At 47.9% G+C, this 20,525-nt stretch overlaps 9 protein-coding genes across 9 annotated transcripts; 3 read left to right on the top strand and 6 right to left on the bottom strand.

Moving 5' to 3' along the window:
• Window positions 1-1,815: 1,815 nt before the first annotated feature.
• MGYG_03904 (hypothetical protein) lies at window positions 1,816-5,904 on the top strand (the record flags this gene model as incomplete). The annotated part of the gene is made up of 15 exons (XM_003173683.1): window positions 1,816-2,009; window positions 2,069-2,142; window positions 2,222-2,761; window positions 2,817-3,087; window positions 3,142-3,382; window positions 3,440-3,825; window positions 3,881-4,166; window positions 4,223-4,282; window positions 4,342-4,801; window positions 4,862-4,918; window positions 4,978-5,036; window positions 5,092-5,102; window positions 5,159-5,348; window positions 5,418-5,679; window positions 5,738-5,904. 15 exons carry the CDS (start codon window positions 1,816-1,818, stop codon window positions 5,902-5,904), a joined length of 3,258 nt encoding a protein of 1,085 aa, XP_003173731.1.
• Window positions 5,905-6,264: 360 nt separating this feature from the next.
• On the bottom strand, window positions 6,265-7,893 carry MGYG_03905 (hypothetical protein; the record flags this gene model as incomplete). Its single annotated transcript, XM_003173684.1, has 1 exon — window positions 6,265-7,893. One exon carries the CDS (start codon window positions 7,891-7,893, stop codon window positions 6,265-6,267), a length of 1,629 nt encoding a protein of 542 aa, XP_003173732.1.
• A 791-nt stretch (window positions 7,894-8,684) lies between these two features.
• Window positions 8,685-9,233, top strand: MGYG_03906 (cupin 2; the record flags this gene model as incomplete). Its single annotated transcript, XM_003173685.1, has 1 exon — window positions 8,685-9,233. The coding sequence occupies one exon, from the start codon at window positions 8,685-8,687 to the stop codon at window positions 9,231-9,233; it is 549 nt and encodes a 182-aa protein (XP_003173733.1).
• A 195-nt stretch (window positions 9,234-9,428) lies between these two features.
• On the bottom strand, window positions 9,429-10,593 carry MGYG_03907 (hypothetical protein; the record flags this gene model as incomplete). Its single annotated transcript, XM_003173686.1, has 5 exons — window positions 9,429-9,963; window positions 10,022-10,146; window positions 10,209-10,270; window positions 10,336-10,367; window positions 10,421-10,593. The coding sequence occupies 5 exons, from the start codon at window positions 10,591-10,593 to the stop codon at window positions 9,429-9,431; spliced, it is 927 nt and encodes a 308-aa protein (XP_003173734.1).
• A 455-nt stretch (window positions 10,594-11,048) lies between these two features.
• MGYG_03908 (hypothetical protein) lies at window positions 11,049-14,150 on the bottom strand (the record flags this gene model as incomplete). The annotated part of the gene is made up of 7 exons (XM_003173687.1): window positions 11,049-11,570; window positions 11,632-12,134; window positions 12,198-12,441; window positions 12,511-12,864; window positions 12,933-13,273; window positions 13,336-13,981; window positions 14,055-14,150. 7 exons carry the CDS (start codon window positions 14,148-14,150, stop codon window positions 11,049-11,051), a joined length of 2,706 nt encoding a protein of 901 aa, XP_003173735.1.
• A 1,283-nt stretch (window positions 14,151-15,433) lies between these two features.
• On the bottom strand, window positions 15,434-16,078 carry MGYG_03909 (hypothetical protein; the record flags this gene model as incomplete). Its single annotated transcript, XM_003173688.1, has 2 exons — window positions 15,434-15,722; window positions 15,813-16,078. The coding sequence occupies 2 exons, from the start codon at window positions 16,076-16,078 to the stop codon at window positions 15,434-15,436; spliced, it is 555 nt and encodes a 184-aa protein (XP_003173736.1).
• Window positions 16,079-16,696: 618 nt separating this feature from the next.
• On the bottom strand, window positions 16,697-17,209 carry MGYG_03910 (hypothetical protein; the record flags this gene model as incomplete). The annotated part of the gene is made up of 2 exons (XM_003173689.1): window positions 16,697-16,932; window positions 17,068-17,209. 2 exons carry the CDS (start codon window positions 17,207-17,209, stop codon window positions 16,697-16,699), a joined length of 378 nt encoding a protein of 125 aa, XP_003173737.1.
• Window positions 17,210-18,059: 850 nt separating this feature from the next.
• Window positions 18,060-18,881, top strand: MGYG_03911 (hypothetical protein; the record flags this gene model as incomplete). The annotated part of the gene is made up of 1 exon (XM_003173690.1): window positions 18,060-18,881. The coding sequence occupies one exon, from the start codon at window positions 18,060-18,062 to the stop codon at window positions 18,879-18,881; it is 822 nt and encodes a 273-aa protein (XP_003173738.1).
• Window positions 18,882-19,168: 287 nt separating this feature from the next.
• On the bottom strand, window positions 19,169-20,314 carry MGYG_03912 (hypothetical protein; the record flags this gene model as incomplete). The annotated part of the gene is made up of 1 exon (XM_003173691.1): window positions 19,169-20,314. One exon carries the CDS (start codon window positions 20,312-20,314, stop codon window positions 19,169-19,171), a length of 1,146 nt encoding a protein of 381 aa, XP_003173739.1.
• Window positions 20,315-20,525: the final 211 nt, after the last annotated feature.

Here is a 20,525-nt window from a genome sequence, read left to right on the forward strand (position 1 = left end):
GCAGGTGTGTCAGGTCGCTCAACCAGGGTTTATTATTTGTACCCAAACGGCTCTTTCCGTTGGTTATTAATATGATGCGGTGATCCTGGAAAAATTCTTCATTCATGGTTTGGATTGAAACTCTGAGGGAGAGAAGTATCCTTTATGGAGTATTCTCTTCCCTGATTCTTTGCCATGTCGGAGGATTCGCTTAATGCCTTCAGTTATTCGAAGAAACGGCCTCCAGCAACCGAATAGTTTGCACGGAGTAAAGTAGTTTATATGGAGAACGGGATGCGCCAGCAGGCTGGAGCTCGTCCTCGGGGAATCACCCGCGGTTGAGACTGGAGACTCCATGGAGTCGGCTGAAACGCTGCAAGAAACAGGACTGCTAGGGTGAATTATCCGATTGTATGTTTCTCTACCCCTGTGCGTCTTCACTGGCTTTCTGTTAGTTAAATAGTTAACGAGTTAGCTGGTTGGCTGGGGTTCTTCATGTATGTCGCTGTGGCTGTGCTCAACTACTACTGGTTGGTCGCTCTTCCTTTTGCGACGGTGCAGCGCTGTGTCTGTGAAGTACTTTGAGTGTTCTGGATCGCGTGGTACGTGGCTAGCAGAGAAATAGCAGCGGAGTCCTCAATATGGCACCAGGCTGCAAGCAAGTTCGCGAGAAAAGCAGGCGTCTATCGTCTTGCCTTGCTCGCCCGTTGTAACTAGTAAGTTAACTTAGTGATCCGAAATTTGAAATGTCTCTGATGTGGCACGAGCTTCTCGGCCTCCCAAAGCTTGTTTTCTCCTGGGAAACCCAACTTCAACCTTGGACATCAACGACTCGCTCTCCCGTCTTCCTTCCTGCGGCACATTTTAGCAGCTAGAGCGCTTAGAGGCAGACGAAGATCTGTCTGGATTGGGTGTCTGAGTGTTTACGTGCGGCACCGACGACTCCTGTACAACCACGCCCTGTGCAGGTTTACCCGGCTCAACGTCGTCAGCTGCGGAGGATGCAGGACCGCAGCGTCGCACCAGGCAGTGAGTAAATGGTCAAACAACCGTCTTTACATCGTCCGAGTTGGCTTTGGAGGCCGACTAGCCTGTAGGAATATTTGATTGCACGGGCGGCATGGCCAACCCGACAGTATCCTGCCTTGCATTGCAGTCGCGTGCTATTAGATACTCAGGCTGTCGAACCTTTGATTCCGCTAGTCAATTTCCCCCCTCCTGACGGAGCCACGGATGGCCATTCCGGCTGTTGGATTACCTATTATAAGATGCTCTGCAGCCTGGTCTTGCACTCGGACTTCCCTGGGTTTTCGTAAATTAAAGCATGTGCTTTAATGCGTTTTGATATCCATCGAGCCCACTTGACCGCTTGCTGCGCCACGTCCAGATCGAGCTTTAAGCTAGCTATAGATTAGAGAGCGCAAGGGAAAGTCAATTTACTATGAGGGACTTTTACCCTGTCCCAAAGCTTCGCTGGAACAATGTCCCGGCGCGTCTGTTCCCAGGGAGAGGTTCAGCTGTGGCATCCATGGTCGTAACGTGCGTTGGTGCGTGGCATGGGATGCTTTGTTGTGGTCTTAATAGCCCGGGCATTGCTATGCATTGCTATTAACTGATTCAGGCAACTATAAGCTGGAGAGTTGCCAATCTTGCTATCATTTTTCCCTATCTAGCATGGGAATTGCGGTGTTGTTTGTGCGGCTGTAGCCGCCCTAGTGTTGGAATGCCATTATTTAAAGGCATATGGGAGCATCAGTTTTGTCAAAATTTCTATTCTATTACTTACCCGGTCGGCTTACGTTCTATTCCCATTCCGTGGTCTATTTTTGTCCAAAAATGACGATTGAAGTTGATGCCGAAAAGGCTGACGTGGACTCGGACATGCGTATTCGCTACGCTGACGAGGAACGGCCCCAAGAGAGCAGGCGTCGCTCTCTGCACAGAAAATCATCGGTTGGCTCCATGTCCATTCGAAGTGCGCGTAGGATTGTTCCGCCTGAGACCCTCCTTCCAATTACATACCGTACTCTGTATGTAATAGCATACACACCAGGCAGCCCCTGGGACAGTTGCTTATATCTATCAATAGTTCTTATAATGTCGAAGAGTCCATCCAAAAGGCGGAAGAGGCTCCTCTCAAAGGTGCCACACAAGCTGTTGATGGTGAGATCAAGTCGTTTCTTGCTCTCTTAGCTAACTGTACGCAAAGCGTTATTTAGCTGACCTCTGATTCCTACAACAGGTATATCGGAGCTAGACTGGCATTTGATCCCAGTTGATCACATAGTGTCACGCTTGGATACCTCAGTCTCCCAGGGCCTTTCTGCAGACCAAGCCCGGAAACGTATACTGGAACATGGCAAAAATGCACCCACCCGTCCTCGCACTGAATGGTTTCGCAAAATTATGGGATATTTCTTTGGTGGGTTTGGCATATTACTCTTGACCGGATGTATCCTTGTCTTCATCGCCTGGAAACCCCTGGGAGACCCTCCAGCCCTCGCAAACCTGGCACTGGCTATTGTCCTATTGGCTGTCTTCTTTATCCAAGCTGGTTTTAATGCCTGGCAGGATTGGTCATCCTCGAGAGTCATGGCCTCTATTACCACAATGCTTCCTGATGACTGTACAGCAGTTAGGGACTCTGCTACTGTTGTAATGTCTGCCGTTGAGCTTGTACCTGGAGACGTGATCACAATTAAACAGGGGAATAAGCTGCCTTGCGATATTCGATTTGTGGAAGTATCATCCGATGCTAAGTTCGACAGGTCTATACTCACTGGTAAGTTCTTCGCCAGACAGCTGACCCGGGCTATACTATCTGCTAACATTCCTAGGTGAATCGGAGCCCGTGGATGGGACAGTTGAATCTACGGATAAGAATTTCCTAGAGACTCGCTGTATCGGCCTCCAAGGAACACATTGTGTCTCTGGTACTGCTACTGGCATATGTATTGCAACCGGTGACAAGACAGTCTTTGGTCGCATTGCCAATCTGACAAGCAAACCAAACCATGGACTCACCCCGATCCAGAAGGAGATATTACGATTTGTCTTGATTATCGTTAGCTTCATTGCCTCTGTTGTCATACTGGTTGTGGTTGTCTGGTATAGTTATACCTTCCTACAACGTTGCTACTTCACTTTATTGACACAATATAGGGCTGCATGGCTGAGGAAAGCTCATCCTGACTGGATCAATGTGCCGCTACTCATAGTCAATTGCGTGAGTATCGGGATAGCTTTTGTGCCGGAGGGGCTTCCCGTTGCTGTTGCGCTGAGTCTTACTATTGGAGCGAAAATCATGAGGAAGAATAACATTCTTTGCAAGTCTCTCGCAACGGTAGAAACCCTTGGATCTGTCTCTGTCATATGTTCTGATAAGACGGGCACGTTAACCAAGGTAAGGACTTACGCCCTCCATCTAGATTGGCTATGGTTGACTCGGGTTTCTTTATAGAATGAAATGTTTGTGACCGACTGCTTTGCAGGCGGGCATGAATATAGGGCAGACGACGTCAAAAAGTTCCTTGGTACCAAGTGCGATAGCTCTGACTCTTATAACAATGCCCTTGAGCGCACCCAGATACTAGGTGCTCTGTGCAACGCAGCTGAAATAGATGCATCCACTCTCAAATTTCCAGCACAGTCAATGAAAATACATGGAGACCCTACTGACCAAGCCATTCTACGATTTTCTGAGTCCCTGGAACCTACCAAGGAACTCAAAACGAAATGGAAAAAGATCTTTGAGATCGCTTTCAGCAGTAAGAATAAGTTCATGATCCGGATTATGAAGTTCATGCCGTCAGTGAATACGGAAAAGGCGGAGAAGAACCCAGAGATGTGAGTCTACTATCTAAACAACCCTGACATATAGCCCCATACTTACCATATATAGGGAACTTTCGATAAAAGGGGCCCCGGATATCCTATTACCACGCTGTCGTACGGCTCTTCAAAGCGATGGCTCCATTGCTGCGTTATCCGATCTAGATAGAGGTTGTATCGAAAGAGCAAAGAACAAATGGTCTAGCGAAGGAAAAAGAGTGATACTTCTTGCTAGAAAAGAAGTCACCCAATCTGTTGAAGATAGCCTGAAAATGGCACAACCTGAAAAGTCTATCACAGATTACGCAAAGTCAGATCTTACCTTTGTTGGAATGTGGGCACTGATTGATCCTCTGGTTCGTCAAATTTACAAACTCTATAGGTTTATAGATATTTCTAACAGGTGATATAGAGGGATGAAATACCGGGTGTGATTAAAACTTTACGCGGTGCCGGCATAAGGATCTTTATGGTTGGATCACTCCTCACCTTCGAGTGTCTTTTCTCCACATCTACTAACAGGTCTTGTAGGTAACGGGTGATTTCAAACTCACAGCGCAAGCCATTGCAGTGAACTGTGGAATAATTAAGTCCCCAAATGCGGCGGTTCATTCCATTGGAAATTTACGCCGTGACTTCGAAATCGAGCGGCATAACCTGCATGGAGAAGTATCTCCTCTCGTTATCAGCGGCCCTGAGCTTATCACCCTCAATGACAACCAGTGGGACCAACTCTGCACCTATGAGGAAATTGTCTTTGCCCGCACTACCCCTGATCAGAAGCTTCGAATTGTGAAGGAATTTCAATCCCGGGAAAAAATAGTGGCAATGACAGGCGATGGTGTGAATGATGCACCAGCCCTAAAAGCCGCGGACGTCGGAGTAGCATTGGGTAGTGGATCTGACATAGCAATCGAAGCTGCAGATATGGTTCTTTTGGACTCATTTGCTGCTATTGTTGAGGCCGTCAAATATGGCCGTGTCACTTTTGGTACGATACCCCTCCCAGCCCAATCATACACGCATCTCATATTTGCTAATTTCTTCATAGACAACTTGAAGAAAACTATCTGCTATCTTTTACCGGCAGGAAGCTTCAGTGAGCTTTGTAAGTTCAGCTGCTGTGTGATCGTACGAATATTGTTTGAGTGCTAACCTTCGGCAAAGGGCCTGTTCTGGCGAACACTTTCCTTGGTATTCCTCAGGCCTTATCATCGTTCCTCATGGTATGTTCTCCTGTCTTATAGCCTATATTAGCGGATGCTAACTGGGATGCAACAGGTCATTATATGGTAAAGGCCTCCCAAGACCCTGGAACAGAGACGGCCTTTTACTAACCCCTATAAAGCTTGTTTACAGATGCTGCTGGCGCGATTACCCTATCTTATGAACAGCCAGAGATGGATGTCCTCCTTCGGCCTCCGCGCAATCAGAAAACGGACCGACTGGTCAATGGGCGTTTTATTCTCCATGCCTATGGTTTCATCGGTGTGTACGAGTGTCTTCTTTCATTCGTCATGGCTTTCTGGTATATGTCGGTAAGTTATTCCAAATCCTGGAGTTGACATGAGACAGACTATGACTGATACGGTACTTTACCTCAACAGAAGCGCGGTATTCCATTCAACGCCATGCTTCTCAAATTCGGCAAACTGGATCCTCAATATGACCCAGCATACGTCGCTGAAATATCCAACAAAGCATCTTCAATCTACTTCGTCAACCTCGTCATCTTACAGTTCTTCAATTTGCTGGCCACTCGAACTAGACGGCTAAGCATCTTCCAGCAACCCCCAATATTTAACAAACAAACACAGAATCCACTCCTTTTCGTGGCTATGCTGTTTTCGCTCATGATTATTTTTATTTGTGAGTAAAATTTACCATGTGGAGGTTCGTTTGAAGCGTAACTGACGAGCTTGGATAGTCTGCTATATACCCGGAATTCAAAACACAGTGGCTACGACGACTGTTCCAGTGGAACACTTCTTCCTTCCTCTGGCATTCGGACTTGGTCTTCTGCTGCTCGATGAGACAAGGAAGTACTTCGTTCGCCAATATCCGAAAGGTCTATTGGCGAAACTCTCATGGTAGTCGACAGAGGAACTACCATTAAAGGTCCTGAGTTAAATTTAAGCTACCGACACTATTGAGGCAGGCGGAAAAATGAGAAGTAGAATTACCTGGTAAGGGGGTGAGTTTATGAAATTTTGGAGGCTAAATTGGCTGGGTTCTTTGCGATATAAAACAACTAAGCGTATACATTATATTTTCATCAATATATTATGTCCTCACTCTCCTTCAAATAGCATTAATTTACAGCATCGACTGCTCATAGTCAGCCACATCTCATTAGGAACCTTCTCTATTTCGCCTGATACTCCGAGTTCTCGTAAACGTCACATTATGCGTCGATAATTAAAGTCAGGCTTATTTTCATAAAGAGCCATTACTTCATTTCTTCTTCTTTCGGACTAAGTTACCGCCCAAAACATTCACAGACGGTGCACTTGATGTTGATTGTTCTTGACTTCCAGCAGTCGGTTGTGAATCGGTAGGTTTTGAGCCATTTTCTGCCTCTTGGGTTGTCGAAGGTTCACAAGAAGGGGTGTTTGCGTTTTCACTGAGGGCTGCCGTGGTAGTACTGGGCTGCCGTTTCCTTTTCCGAATTAATCCATCACCGAGTACGTTTGTGGACACAGGAGGTTTTGACATTAACGTTGGAAGCGACGGCCCGACTGCAGCCGCCTTTCCTGTGATCCTTAGGCCGTTCTTATTACAACGGCTCAAGGAAGAAAGCTCTTCGATCCATAGCTTCGTGTTGGCTGTCGCATCCGACTCATTGGAGAAATCAAGATCAAGAAGGAAGTCTGCAAGTGCTTTGTAGTCGCTGTTGCTTATTTCGATTATCGAGTCATCAATGGCGTGTTTATGATTCTCCAAAGACTTTTCGACTGGGGCTTCCTTCTTCGCGACTGGATCGGTATTTGCGGTTTGGTTCTGGTCTGCGAGGTTATCCTCAACGGGAGTTGGATCAGGGACCTTGTCGGTAGTGGTAGAAGGTGAAGGCTTAACAACCATCCAAAGGAACCCAACTAGCCTGCCAGCCGAGCACTCCTGACGATAGGACATCATTTCCCAAAACTGATCCAGCGTTTTTACACTATGCCACCGCCCCGAGTTCTTCAGCTCATGAGGGGGGTTTTCGTCTGTTATCTCGTCGTCTAGATCGATAAGAAACCGGGCTTTAGGATCATCAGGGAATCGAGGGACTAGGCACCGTGGAGCAGCATTGGGATAAGAGCAGATTTGGTGGAGAGGATAATCAAGCCTCCAGTGGCTACCGGGTGTGTTGACGGCGCCCTCGCTCTTTGGAATAAAATTCTTAGTTTCAAACGTATCACAGCCGGGGACAATAAGATGAGTTGCAACTGATTGTTTTGTATTGGGGGCGGTGGTATTGGGGGGGTTAGCAGGTGGGTCATCACTGTTTCCCTGCTCTATGGATTTCATGATGGGGTCAATAACTCGACACCACCATTTTATCAGACCACGGTCATCCAATATATGTTTCCCCTTGTTTTCTGAGCTCCCCGGAAAGAGGTATTGATCCTGGGCCCTTGCAAAAAGCGAGAGGACAAGGGTAATATCCGGCTTCTGGTAAATGCGAGCAAGGTGGTAAAAGAAAGTGCTCAAGACATTTCTGGTCAGTGAGTACGCTGCTGGTGAGTTTTGGTCACGGTTTAAGAGAGAAAGGTAGCCAGTAGAATCAGCTTTGGACACAAAGAGAGTAGACAACTTGTCTGTTGTGTATACCAAGACCTCAATTGCGAAGACAAGTAATTCGTTGTCGTCTGCGGAACCCTCACTTCCCGCTTGCTGTTCTGTTGCCTTCTCAGTGCCTGGGTTAATAGAGACGGCTAGGAAATGCTGCTTGCGTATAGTTGGCTCATCAGGTTCACCTATCGGGGGCGAGAAGATTGGTGGACAAGGAGTTGGAGCACCAGCAACATGCCGAACCACCAGATTTACATCCTTCCGGATGGCCTGGCTAAGAGCTTCTTCCAATGTCACTAGGCCCATGGAAACAGTGTGTAGAACAGGCTCAGCTGCAGCTTCAGGAAACAAGATATCCACTAGTTCGTCAATAGTTATAGAATGCTTGATATAACAAAGCAGAGAAGCTGGGTTCGTTTAAAGTTCGAAATCGTATGCGAGATTAGTCAGATATAAGTCATCAAGCGGATAATCATTAATCCGACAAATCTCGCATGAACCCACTTTTTAAGCTATAAGCCCTTTCTATTGGCTGAACTCTGTGTTTACTGTTTATCACTAAGAAAGGAGACGCTGCGAGATAAACAGAGGCAAAGACGACTCCTTCCGGGCCTGCGGAGGCGATGCCCTCTTATGGGGGACCAGCTAGGACAGACGGCTACCCTTACCAGTCCAATTCAGGTACTACATGGGTTAGATGCACGTTGTCTTGCTGTTTGCTTCACGGCGCGCATGTTATGGGCCAATCGCAGCGGTCCTGGCATCCTTCACAAGCCCATTGAGATCAGATTTGTCAAACTGCAGGGAAATGCACGTCAGCCAACGTTCGGCGAACACCAGCCAAGCCAGCTCTCTCATGCGGAGCGTTACCCAATTGGAACCAGCTGGGCACTCCGGAACAGCCTTGGGTGAACGTATGGTCATGTCAGGGTCTGCCAATTGACTTGTACGCCCAAGTATAAGAGATCAGCTCTTCCCCGCAGATATCCCATACCCCTCCCCTCAATCACTCAAACTGATCTAATACCACCTTTCATACACCTACAACAGAGTCAAGTCTCCATCGACCAGACACAAAGCTACAAGCCACCGGAAAGATGTCTCTCCTACCTACCGTTCGCCGACTTGTCACCGGCCACAATGCTCAAGGCGAAGCTATCTTTGACTCAGATACCCAACTCGCTCCGTACAACCCCACCACGCCTGGCCCCGAACCAGCCAAAGAGGGAGAGATGGGCTTCACTACCATCTTTCGCACCACTGGTATCCCTGACGACAACACCAGCCCATGGGCTGATATGCATAACAAGATTGTCAATCTGGTTGAGAAGGACAGCGCGACGATACGAATTGTCGACTTTGCGCCCGGACATCCCGGCTTGATGCATCGAACCATTAGCGTGGACTTTGGTATTGTGCTGAATGGTGAGATAGAGCTGGAGCTTGACAATGGCGTTACCAAGGTTATGAAGCAGCATGATGTCGTGGTGCAGAGAGGTACCATCCATTCGTGGAATAACAAGGGCTCGGAAAACGTGCGAATGTTGTTCGTCCTTCTCCCAGCAAACCCGGTTAAGGTGGGAGATAAGGAATTGCTTGATACTCCTCTGCCTAGCAATTTTCCTAAGGACACTAGCAAGAATTAAGCTGTTCTTCTGGCCTCGGTCCCATGGTATAATGTTGATGGTCTGGGGAGTAGGGTATCATTTCAGCATGCTATTTATAAGGTGGTGATAAAACCCTATCTAGACCTCTTCAATATTATATATTATATCAAAAATCCGAGATACAGTTGCATATCTATCAAGTACGGAGCATTAACATCAAGGCAATATCACTCATTAGAAATACTCCTTAGCAGCGTTCACATCGTCGGCGTTTAACAAGGCGACGCCTTCCTTCCAAAGAGTCCTCCATAATTCATTTCTCAAACGAATAGGCCATCCAGGAGTCTCCCAGTAACGAACACCAATACCCTTTTCCTTTGCGGTTTTGATCTGCTTGCGAACAGCCTCAAGCTGAGTAGCGTTTAGTGGATTTTCACTGTCACTGGTAATATCTCCAACGACCTCCATGAGACTGGTGGAAGCAATAGGGGAGATCAGAGAAGTGAAACCAGTCAAGTCCTTGAGTGGTCCATCGTAGAAGTAGTCACGGTTTGCGGCTGAAACGACCTGGTCAAGGGGAGTACCGCCGGTTCCAATAACAGTGACTGGTCCCGGAACAAACGTCTGATTGTTCTGGACCTTGGTCAGGTAGTTGGCATCTCGGAGTGGCTGAAGAGCCTTGACGATGTGAGGCCAGGCCTTCTCGCCATCATTCTTCACGTCAATCCAGAGATAGAGTGTTTGTCCTGAGGAGGCATCAAAAACACCGCTGGCGTCGTTATTAGTCGGTTGCCGTTTCAACATATGTTAAAAATGACTTAACTTACTGTCTTGTAGGTCCATTTACAAATGGACTCTTGGGGTTGGTCTTCTTAAGGACGCCCATGAGAGGCTCGATGTAGAGAGACTGGAGGGTTCGCTGCTTGGTCAAGGCAGATTCCTCATGTCCAACCTGGTTTGATGATACGCCGTCAGCGATGATGCTTTATGTTAATGTAATACCGGATTACATACGAAGAGAGTGTCGTTGAAGAGGAAGACATCGGCTTCAATGGAGATGCATCCAGCAGACAGCGCTAGTTTACTAGTCAGTGCTATCCAGGCTGATGGTGATGGCTAGAGTAGTAGCTGCAAAGCATACCAGTGTAGAAAGGAACATCTCTCCAGTAATCGCTATAAAAGAGTCAGCTGCAGCCATTGCTATTACGGCAAGGTCCATCACTTACTTGTGAGAGTGAACCGGGATAGGAATGATACCGCGAGTCACATCGGTTGGATATCTATAAAGCGGGCTTCGGTCTGTGTTTACGAGGATGTTTTGTAGCGGCTCGGAGATGGCGCTGGCGGGCTCAAGGCAGGCCGCGAGGATGGCCACAGAGGCCGGAATGAAGGTCTTCATCTTCCTATATCTCGACCGTAAAAAGAATGATTGATGAGCTCTCGTCGCTTTGATGACCGGAGCAGACGGTCTTTTTATATCCGCACTGATGGATCCTCCGAGACGCAGCTTGTTAATTTCAACACGGCCGGGATGGAGATACTTGCTTGCCAATTGGTTGGTCGCTTTCCACGTGTGAGGCTTGTTTGGCTTGCTAGCTCGAATACGCGGACTCGAGGAGAGCAAAATACGATAGAAAGTGGATGTTGATATAAAATTATGTAACTACGAAGAACAGTTGAAGTTGAAGATGAAGGGACGGCATAGTTAGGTAGCCGACGAGGCAATGGGGCGAGCGAGAGACGCCTACGATAACTTAGGTAGATAAAACAGGAGAAGCGACAGTGCTAACTTGAACGAAAAGCAGACGCTGGGATAAAGAGAATGTAAAACTATTGAAGGAAGACGAAGACGTGCTAGACCTCTCTCACTCGGACGTTCGTTGACTCTTCTCGGCCCTCCTGGCTGGCGCTGCTATTCCGACCTGTAATATTTAGACTCCCAATGCGCTGTACCAGGCTGCTACCCACGGCATCAACTGCGCCCTTGGGAGCAAGTAGCGTTGGCCCCTGCGCCGCCGTCTCCTGTACTCTGAATAATTTGATGGCTGTCCCGTTCCAGACGCCAACGGTACCTGGCGTTGAGCTGGCGGCAGATCCGACGACCATTTCACTGGCAAAGACGAAACCCCAGAGAAGCGACTCGTACCAGCCGAGGGAGAGAGGTGACCATTCAAACATATGTACGCGGATGGGGGATGGTTCTGCTAGTATCGCTCTGATCTGTGGAGCTGCGGCAAAGGATGGGAGCTCTGTTATTAATGTGCGAGCTTCTGGACTTACTGACGATTCCAGTGCGGCTGCTGGGATGCGATGTGATATTGAGGATATGATGGTTAAAATGGTGTGAAGGGGAAGCTCGGGGACCCAAGATTCAATCTGTTCAACGGGTTTCATCAGTTATGCGCAACATCAATTACTTGTGTAAGACCATACGTACCCATGAAGATGTTGGGGTAAAGCCACGAGCATTTGCAGTGCCAGTGGGTGCATAGCTGCTCAGACTCGTCATGCTATTCTGACGCGAAAACGTCGGCTGGCCTGCAGGCATCTTGCCTCGTGCCTTTTCAGATAACCCTCGAAGCTGAAGAGGTACTGACTCGTCTAGTGGTGATATAGGAGGTGAGCGGAAGCTTTCGGCTGCGGGAGAAGTGAGCTGAGAGGCCGACTGGTCACCGTCTCCCTCTTCGTCAGAATCGTCGTCCCCGATTGCGAAGGTCTCATCCTCTTCTTCAGGGACATGACTTAGAGGTCGCCTTCCGCTTCCTGCTTCATGAGAGTCATCGTCTCTGGAATGAGTGCGATCACCGCTAGAGCTAGACGTGGCTTTCCGTAGTTGATTCTGCTGCTCTATTTCCTGCTGGCCGCTTTCTAAGGTGAACGCACGTAAAGACTCGAACCGACGTCTGGACTTGAGTATGACATAAACGAGATAGGCGTTTTCTAGTCCATGTTAGTAGCCATACACGCCGTAAGCAACACGACTGGATAAATGGCTGTACTTACTGCTGAATTGGTGTTCTATGACAGTATTTATGAATTCAAGGAGGGAGGACAGGAGGAGATGGTTCGTTTCGTTGGCTAATAGGAAGCTTGGAGCAGACATTGAAACAAACAACTGAAGAACCTTGGAAGCACATGCGGGAGAGAGTCGCTGGGCATATGCTGCCACATTGTTGATGATGGCAAGTAGCGCTGGGTATACGGCGTCTAGTTTCCCTTTGCTGGTGGTAATGAGTGTATGAATAGACTATGCGTCGGTTAGCGAGACACAAGCTACGTAGCAAACCCAGAAGTCCCGGGATAAAGAAATGCTTACAATGATCAAGAAGTCACCATAAGTGCCCCCAAAATTCTCTAGTCGAATGCTGGGTGGAAGGGTATCCTGAGCTTCGAACTTCCGGAACAGATTCTTGCCAAAGTTCGGCTCCACGCTCAGCGTCTGAAGCAGGAAGATGCACATCTTGACCAGGCCATTCTTGGACGGGTCAGTCTTGTACTCTATAGCGTAGAAGATGCAGATGATAATAAAATCATGGGCACGGTTAGAGTCCACGATAAACGACCTGAACCGCTTGTTACACTGGACCATTTCCCAGAATAGCATGAGCATTTCTGGTGCCCATTTTACGGATTTCTGGCTTCCTGGTAGGTAGGAAGACGTTGCTTGCATCTAGGGATATTATGATTAGTTAAAGGATATACTAAAGGGAATTGACCAGTCTAAAGAGATAGACGTACCGGCTGATTCAATATCCTAGTCATTCCTTCGACTAGGAATTGGAAATCCTGAGGCTGATGCAGGCGTCCAAGGAAATGTCGGTAGTAATTCTTAGGTAGACTACCCCGGCCATCTTCCGGGATAGGGTAAAGAAGGAGAGCTAGGAGGAATTGTAGACAGTATATGACGAGGATCTGCTTGGGGTCTTTCCAAACCACATGGTCGTATGGTAACCGCCATGGTGTAGGGTTATATTTAATTGTCGTGTTTAGCAGGGAGCAAAGCAGTGACATGACCAGTTTCTTATTACCACAGGTAACCAGGTATGTGAGGGATTTCACTCCCTTCACTGGTAATAGGCCTTAACTGGCGTTAGTTATGGTGCAACGGTTAGAAAAGAAGGGGTAGGAGATGGGTACGTACTTGGTTGCATGTACATAGACTGGCCAGTCATGGTAAGCAACAACCTCAACACCTCCGTCCTATTGCTCTCAAGCTCCTTATTCGAACCCATTGCGGTGTTGCACCCTACACCACTCTGCCATATGGAATAAACCACTTTCCCCTTTGACGCAGGAACCTGCGGTATCGTGAATCCGCTGAAGAAAAGCAGGTCCAAAAGCGTATCCAACAATTCCTCAGCAAGTGGCTTCACATCTTCAAAGTCCTCCTCTGACAATCCTCGCCGACCGATCTGTCCTCCTCCTTCTTCATCGTCGTCTTCCTGGCCGCGGGATTCGTCAAAGAGCACCCGAGACGAAAGCTGTGCCTTGCGAGACATCTTGCGCCTGCGCCTCCAGAAGAACTCATCTTCCCACTCCTCCAGGTTATCGGCTTCGTACACATATGGCAGCAGTCTTGTGAGGATACGGATACAATTCAGCGCATCTCTTGCAGGCGCGAGTTCGAGATCAGGGAACGATGGATGATGTCGTAGTGCAACCAGGCGGGAGCAGATGGCGAGTAGCAGTGTTTCTAAATTCGACAAGGAATTATCGCGTGTCCGCCGTATGTCGGCGGGAGAGAATAGACTGAAGACATCTTCGACCGACTCGGGCAACTCCCAGAACTAATAGCAGCATCCTGCGTTAGCATGTCTGTATTCTTTCTATCTGTATCGCAGCGGAATGAGGGTTACGTACCCCCGTCCAGTACTGATCGTCTGGAGGGATGTTTGCCTGCTCCGAGAGCCGGAAGATGCCTTGTTTAAAGACCAATTTTGACTCTGAGGCACCCATGGCCGGGGCGACGCAGAGAGGTGTTGTCGAAGTTGAGATGTGTTGACAGCTACTGCGTGGTGTTTGACTGGGAGTTTGGTGATGGCGTCTTAGAGGCTTGACACTCTGATTAGTGAAGGGCTCCGCAGTCGTTGCTACTTAATTGACTATAAGCTGTCAGCACGCCAGACAAGTAAGTAACTTGGACATGCTATTCCGCTCGATGGTCATGGGGTAATTTTCCCCCGTTAGCCGTCTAGGTTGCCGGTTAGATGTTACGGTGAAGATGCCACGGTGTTGTTAGCTACTTGGTAGTTATGAACGACGCCTGTTAACTAGACTGCGGTTAGCGATAGTTAACTAGCAGGTACCTAGTGTTAACCGATGCCTGCTGGGCGGCGAGAAGGGCATGAAGTATTCAGTAACTATCCAGGGACGAGAGTAAAGGCAAAGGGAGCAAGCTGGAACAGTCATTCATTTACTGATGTCGCCAAAAGGTGAAACCAGGATGCCTGCAGGTGTTCGAATCAATCAACTAGTAGATGTTTGATAGTTACTACATATTGCGAATCTAGCTATTCCTTCTTAGTATCCATTAATTACCGATTACTTCAGTAGACAAAATCGACAGCTTTCTTCTATCATCTATATCGACTTGGAATTTAGTGCCATCCATCATTGTTACCCAGTAAATAAATCTTCAGCCACCAAGAGAGCCAGTCGCATACATATGCGAACCATGGATTCCCACTTGTCAGCAGCGGCCAGAGCAACCAATTAACGTTTCTTTTTCTCGCCCTCGTCTTCTTCCTGCTCGACAAAGAGGGCGAGGCCTTCGCCTGGCTGCCTAGATGCCTAGATGTCTTCGCTGTTTGATGCCTGCATGCGCTGTGAGAGCGGCCACGGCAGCATGCATAGAGGCGCCGGAAAGCAGTGCAACCTCAGTATCCGGCACAAACATCTTTTGTGGCACGCATGCAGCCGTAGCTAGCTCGCTGGACCAACTTGTATCATGTATCATCATCGACTGCGTACTTGTGAAGATTTTTTCTTCTGGGTTCCTGGCGGACCAACCAGCGGCTGACGCACGATCCCGGCTCTCCACCTCGAAAGACTCTTTTTCAACCTCATCTCTTCGACTTCATCTCTTCGGCTTCTTCGTCTTCTTCTTCTTTTCGTCTCATCTTCATCTTCATCTCCATCTTCGTCGTCGATTTGTGTTGGATCATCGTGTGTTGCCCCGAGTATTCACCTCCAGTAGTCACCTCCGTGCGGGTGATGGTCGAGCCGGACTTCCAGCCGTATTAAGAGTCGATGACGACTGCCTTTTGACCTCCCTTTGACCTCCCTCGATCCTCAGCCTGCCACTCTTTCACTCTGGACACGCCGGTCTCCTGGGATATAGCCCTGATCTCTGGCTCCTTCTGCCCGTAAGGTCTCTGGAGGCTCTCTATTTCTCTGTAAATTTTTGGATTTTTGGTCTCGGCCGTCACCTTTCTCTTCCGTAAAAGAACCGTGGCCATGGGTATCTCTGGAAACTCCGTCGATGGACGGTATATAGGACGGTCTGCATATCCTGTGCCCGTGCTTTCTCTTGACTGGATTATATACCCTTTATTTTTGTGTCATATATCTCTGATATCCCCATATATATACCCTTAATATCTGTCCTTGATATCGTACGGCTCATTCTTGGTTGTCTTCACGTTACCCTTACTGATACCTAGGTAGTTTCCCATGCTCTTCCGAGGAACCTCCATAACTAAACCATCTTGCAGAGCCGCCTTGATGCCTCTGTCCATCCCTCCTGCCTCCTGTTCCTTAGTTCCTTCTGTGGCATTGTCTCTCTTAAATATGGCAGGTACGCCTAGTAACCCACTGGAGCTGGAAGGACCATCGTGCCGTGGAGGATATATTCCAAATATTCCTGGTCGGATTCGAACTCGCATCCTCTTTGTTTAATAAGACATCCACCCAGCAGGAGAAATGAACATACCATTCGACTAACATGGATGGTCACGGGCTCCCTGGCCCCTAACTGGTGCTGGACAAACGGCCTCCCAGTGTGCTGCTGACAGGCCTCCAGAATAGGTGGACGAAGCCATATATACCTCCATGGAGACAACCCAAGGCCGTCAGGATGATGAAATTAGTGTATACAGGTAAAGGAGACTATCAAACTGCTTCCTATTTCTCCCCATATTCCTCTCTACTGTGTGGAGTAGGAGATCTTGTTATGGCTGAGAGCCCTTATGAGGTCCCCTAGCTTTGTGTCTTGCACTGAAACCCGCCGGCCTGGTCGAGCGGTAAGTTGCTGCGGTTATGGCGTAAACCCAGCCTTGGAGGCACATGCCGAGAGGTAGGTGCTATAAACCTAAGCCTGGTAGTATCCCCCAGCAACTTGCCACCCGATGTCTAAGAAAAGCGGGCGTAGGAGAACAACCAAGTCATTGCGACCGCGTTTTCGTAGGGAAGCCTGCAGGTTCCCGAGCTTTTTTGCACTTTTTTTATATGCCCCATATCATATCTCCGTTTCTTCGTCTTCAAATTATCGTTTGGAGCCTTCTTCATGCCGTCCTGCCGACTGTCGAAGTTGGGGATGGTACGTCTGAACAGTTTTCGGCGGCCATAGGCAGCCATGCACCCTCCAAAACAGGTCCGACGCCGTAGGTTCGAATCGCCGTCACGGCCAGCACCTCCCACAAGAGAGCCCGTTTGAATATCCATCTCCGCCCCTTTTTGCCCCTTTTTTGATAGATACGAGATCCGCAAAAATCAACGGATTTTTCGCCTTTTTTGGCATCTAATTACCATCTCTGGATGTTGAGTTGTGAAAAAAGAGGTGTTTTGGCCATATGTTGTTTTATTCACTGCATCAGATCATTTTGGTTGCATACACCCAACCCACTATTACTTATATACTACACAAACGGCTTACTATACCCTGCAAATAAAGAACATTTTTGACACTCCCAGAGACCAGGAGACTGAGAACTCCGGCTTGCTCCTATTTTTGCAGGAGTTTGCCAGTTTGTTTGCTCCTTTGCTCCTGCAATATCCCTTTGGTAGCTACCCTTCATCCCTCTTCGACAGTATGCGACCGTGTGCGCCCACCACTATATTATCCCGAATATCTCACCACCACATCACCTATCTTCCTCTCCCGGTGTTGCTTTACACTCCCAGAAAACTCTTGAAATCCAGTCAGCCTTGCAAACAAACCCCGCGGTCGCCCAGCGAGTGTTGGGATAGAGGAGAGAGCCGTGAAGTAGACCTCTTGAACCCTTTGACACTTCACTAGCCTTTATTGATTGAAGTGTATCTTCCAGGTACTCCCAAATGAATATCCAGGCCCTCCAGCCCCTTTATCTGGCTCCAAGTGGCAGGCTAAGGCCCGTTTTGTTGACAAAAAGGCCCGGTTTGATACCCTTTACCAACACCTCGCAACAAATTATACCGGTAATATCTATTCAGGGCTGGAGAGGTCCCCATATTACGCCCTAACAATCTCTGTTGAAGGGGAACAGTTCAAACAATGAGATAGGGGAACAATGGGGCCAAATAAAAGAGATTGTTCACTATGCTATACATTGACAAAGGTATGCATCACCATTTCTTTACTGGAATTATTGGAACATCGCCACCTTCTGTTGAGACTTCTGGCTGTATCTGCTTCCTCTAGTTCGTCCCCTGCTTTATATACAGGCTACATCCTAAGGTTGCTGCTCTAGTGAGGTGTCATTTCTTCTCCTACAGCCCTGTTTCCGGAAGTGAAGAGCACAAACGCTGATCAAGCAGTACACAGCATCGATATAGAAACTGTGGTCTACCTTACATACCAAAACAAAAATCCATCTGTTTACTCGTTCGTTTTGGAAGAAGCATATTACACCGACTGCAGAAACATTACAGCCAGAACACAGGCCTACGATGGAGTCCACATCCTCACACGAGGAATACGGCCGCCCGCCCCCTCGCAGAAGATTAGGTATCCTCGGCAAACCCATGCTGTCATCTCCTCCAGATTCAGATGTGGAAGCAGGTACAGAATCTCCACTATCAGAGCGGCCGGAACGAAGTGATATCTCTACCAATGACCCACCCTCCAGTTTGCTGAACAGTCACCCGCCCGAAGAACTAGACGATTTCCGAAACCCATCTTATATAGGCTCAGACTCAGATGCTATAGAAATCTTCTTCGAAAGCAGAGATAGCCGCACCAAATTACCCTATCTCTCCTTTGTCTCGGTAACCAGCGATGATATAGTCAATGACCTCGATGAAGGCAGGCTAATGCCCCTACTGGTTGAATCATATGACATGCTCTTCCCAGATGAACTTGAAAACGGCATCGCAGACGGCACAATTAGTCTGGATATCTCTCTGGAAAGTATCGATGACGATGACGATGATGACGACGAGGATGAGTACGAGGATGAGTACGAAGATGAGGATGAGGATGAGGATGAGGATGAAGATGAAGATGAAGATGAGGATTCTAGCTCTCCTTCGTCTCTGGAATACGATATAATCAAAGACAGACCTAGGCCAGGTGTCGGCGAGAAGAAAGGTTTCATCAACGGTATATTTACGTGGATGAAACGGATTCCTGCCACTGATGAGAGTGAGCTGTCTGTCTCCTTGTCTGAGAAAAATTTATCAGAAAAGAGCGTCGAGTGTGACCTGAAGCGGAAGTCTAGCATGGACGACCTGCATTCTGCCTATGAAGTTTCTGAAGGGCCAAGTTCATAGCCCATCTTGTGCCATTTATCCCACGGTAATCTACCATACTGCTTGATTACTACTGAAATTTAAGATATTACTAGGATCAAGTCTTACAAATTCACAACACGAAGTATTGTGGAAAGGGTATCGGCAAGAATTCAGTAACAGAAATATAACCGTGTTCAATTTCTGATGATAATCTTCTTTTTTAAAAAATTGTAAACCAACAGACAGACAGAGAGAGAGACATGGTGAATGGGGGGCAAAACTGATAGCAAAATTCGCCCACTGGCCAGAATCCTCATGGCTGCTACTTAATTAAGCATGGCTTCGTCTTCATCAGACTCGTCATCTTTTATTAGCTTTCTGAGAGACTCGTTCTTGGTGCCATATCCAAAAGGGCATGAGCGCATGAGCGGTTCGGTAATGATCAGTTGGGAATGGTCAAACAGTTGCATCTGTCGAAAATTCTTGCACATAGCGGTGGTGGATTTATCTTCCTTCTGCCAGGCTGTATCCATAGACAGTACAGCATCGCTGAACTCGCATTCCCCCGTATCACTCAATGAACTGAACCACTTCTTCTCTACCAAGTCAATGATCCGACTTGCGTAGGGGCCAATCTCTACAAATCCTTGGAACGACCCAGAGGTATAATTGAGCAACGAAAGGTGTTTCCGTGTTCGCACAGTGTGCATTGCAAGATGAGACCATCTACCGGTGCGAAAGAGCATCCTGGGGCCGCAAGGGGTTTCAAGGAAAGTAGAGTAGTTGATTATCTGCCACTCTATATCCTTAATGTCCCAGCCCACAATATAGCATGCTCGGAGAAGCCATGCCCTGATGCGACGACAATCCTTGATTGTTGGTTCATCGGATATCTGATGGTTGCCCAGCGGAATGTAGTTTAAGGGAAGCCATTGTCTGGTGCTCTCGTTGAATAACAGTCCCTGCTTGACTCTTATCCAAAACATACTATCATCCTTTATTGGCAGGCTAGCGCTATATGCGTCTGGACCGAAGCATTCTGTGCATTTTAGGATTCTTGAAATAGGCACCATCACATCCATATATTCAAACAACATAGAATAAAGATGGGAGAGGCTGGGGTTTTTGTCCGTAAGCTGCGCAGCCTTCCGTGCAATGCGCGAGACCTTTTCAATCATGTGGATTTCCGGATGGCATATCGTGAAATAGGTGTCAACCTGGGTTATGAAGTTGGATATGGTGCTGTGTTCCGCCGGCGAGGCATCACCGGTCTCCATCCATTTTTGAGCATGGGAGGCAACCTCACTTATGGCTTGTCGCATGGAAGGGGAAATGTCATGCTTAAGGATAGATTCGGATGCGCGGATAGCCCAGAGAACGGTCTTTTGGTTGACAGGACGTCTGAGGATGCACCTGCGGAAGCCCAGAGAGGCCATCATATAAGCCGAGTCGAAATCCGATAGCGAAGACATGAGGAGCTTCTTTTCGTTGACCAGGGGTATTCCAGATAGATAAAACGAACAGTAGGTAGCGAACGTTGGCCCGACTGGGAGCAGACATTAACGAGAGTAATGTATAGGTTGAAATATAACGAGCGTCTGATAGTCATTTCTGACCATGTAGGAGTCTACCTACATGCTCTCGCAGTATAAAATAAATAAAGGCATGAATCGTTTCCATGCA

This window comes from Nannizzia gypsea, genomic scaffold (assembly GCF_000150975.2).
Source record: "Nannizzia gypsea CBS 118893 supercont1.3 genomic scaffold, whole genome shotgun sequence".
Classification (NCBI taxonomy): domain Eukaryota; kingdom Fungi; phylum Ascomycota; class Eurotiomycetes; order Onygenales; family Arthrodermataceae; genus Nannizzia; species Nannizzia gypsea.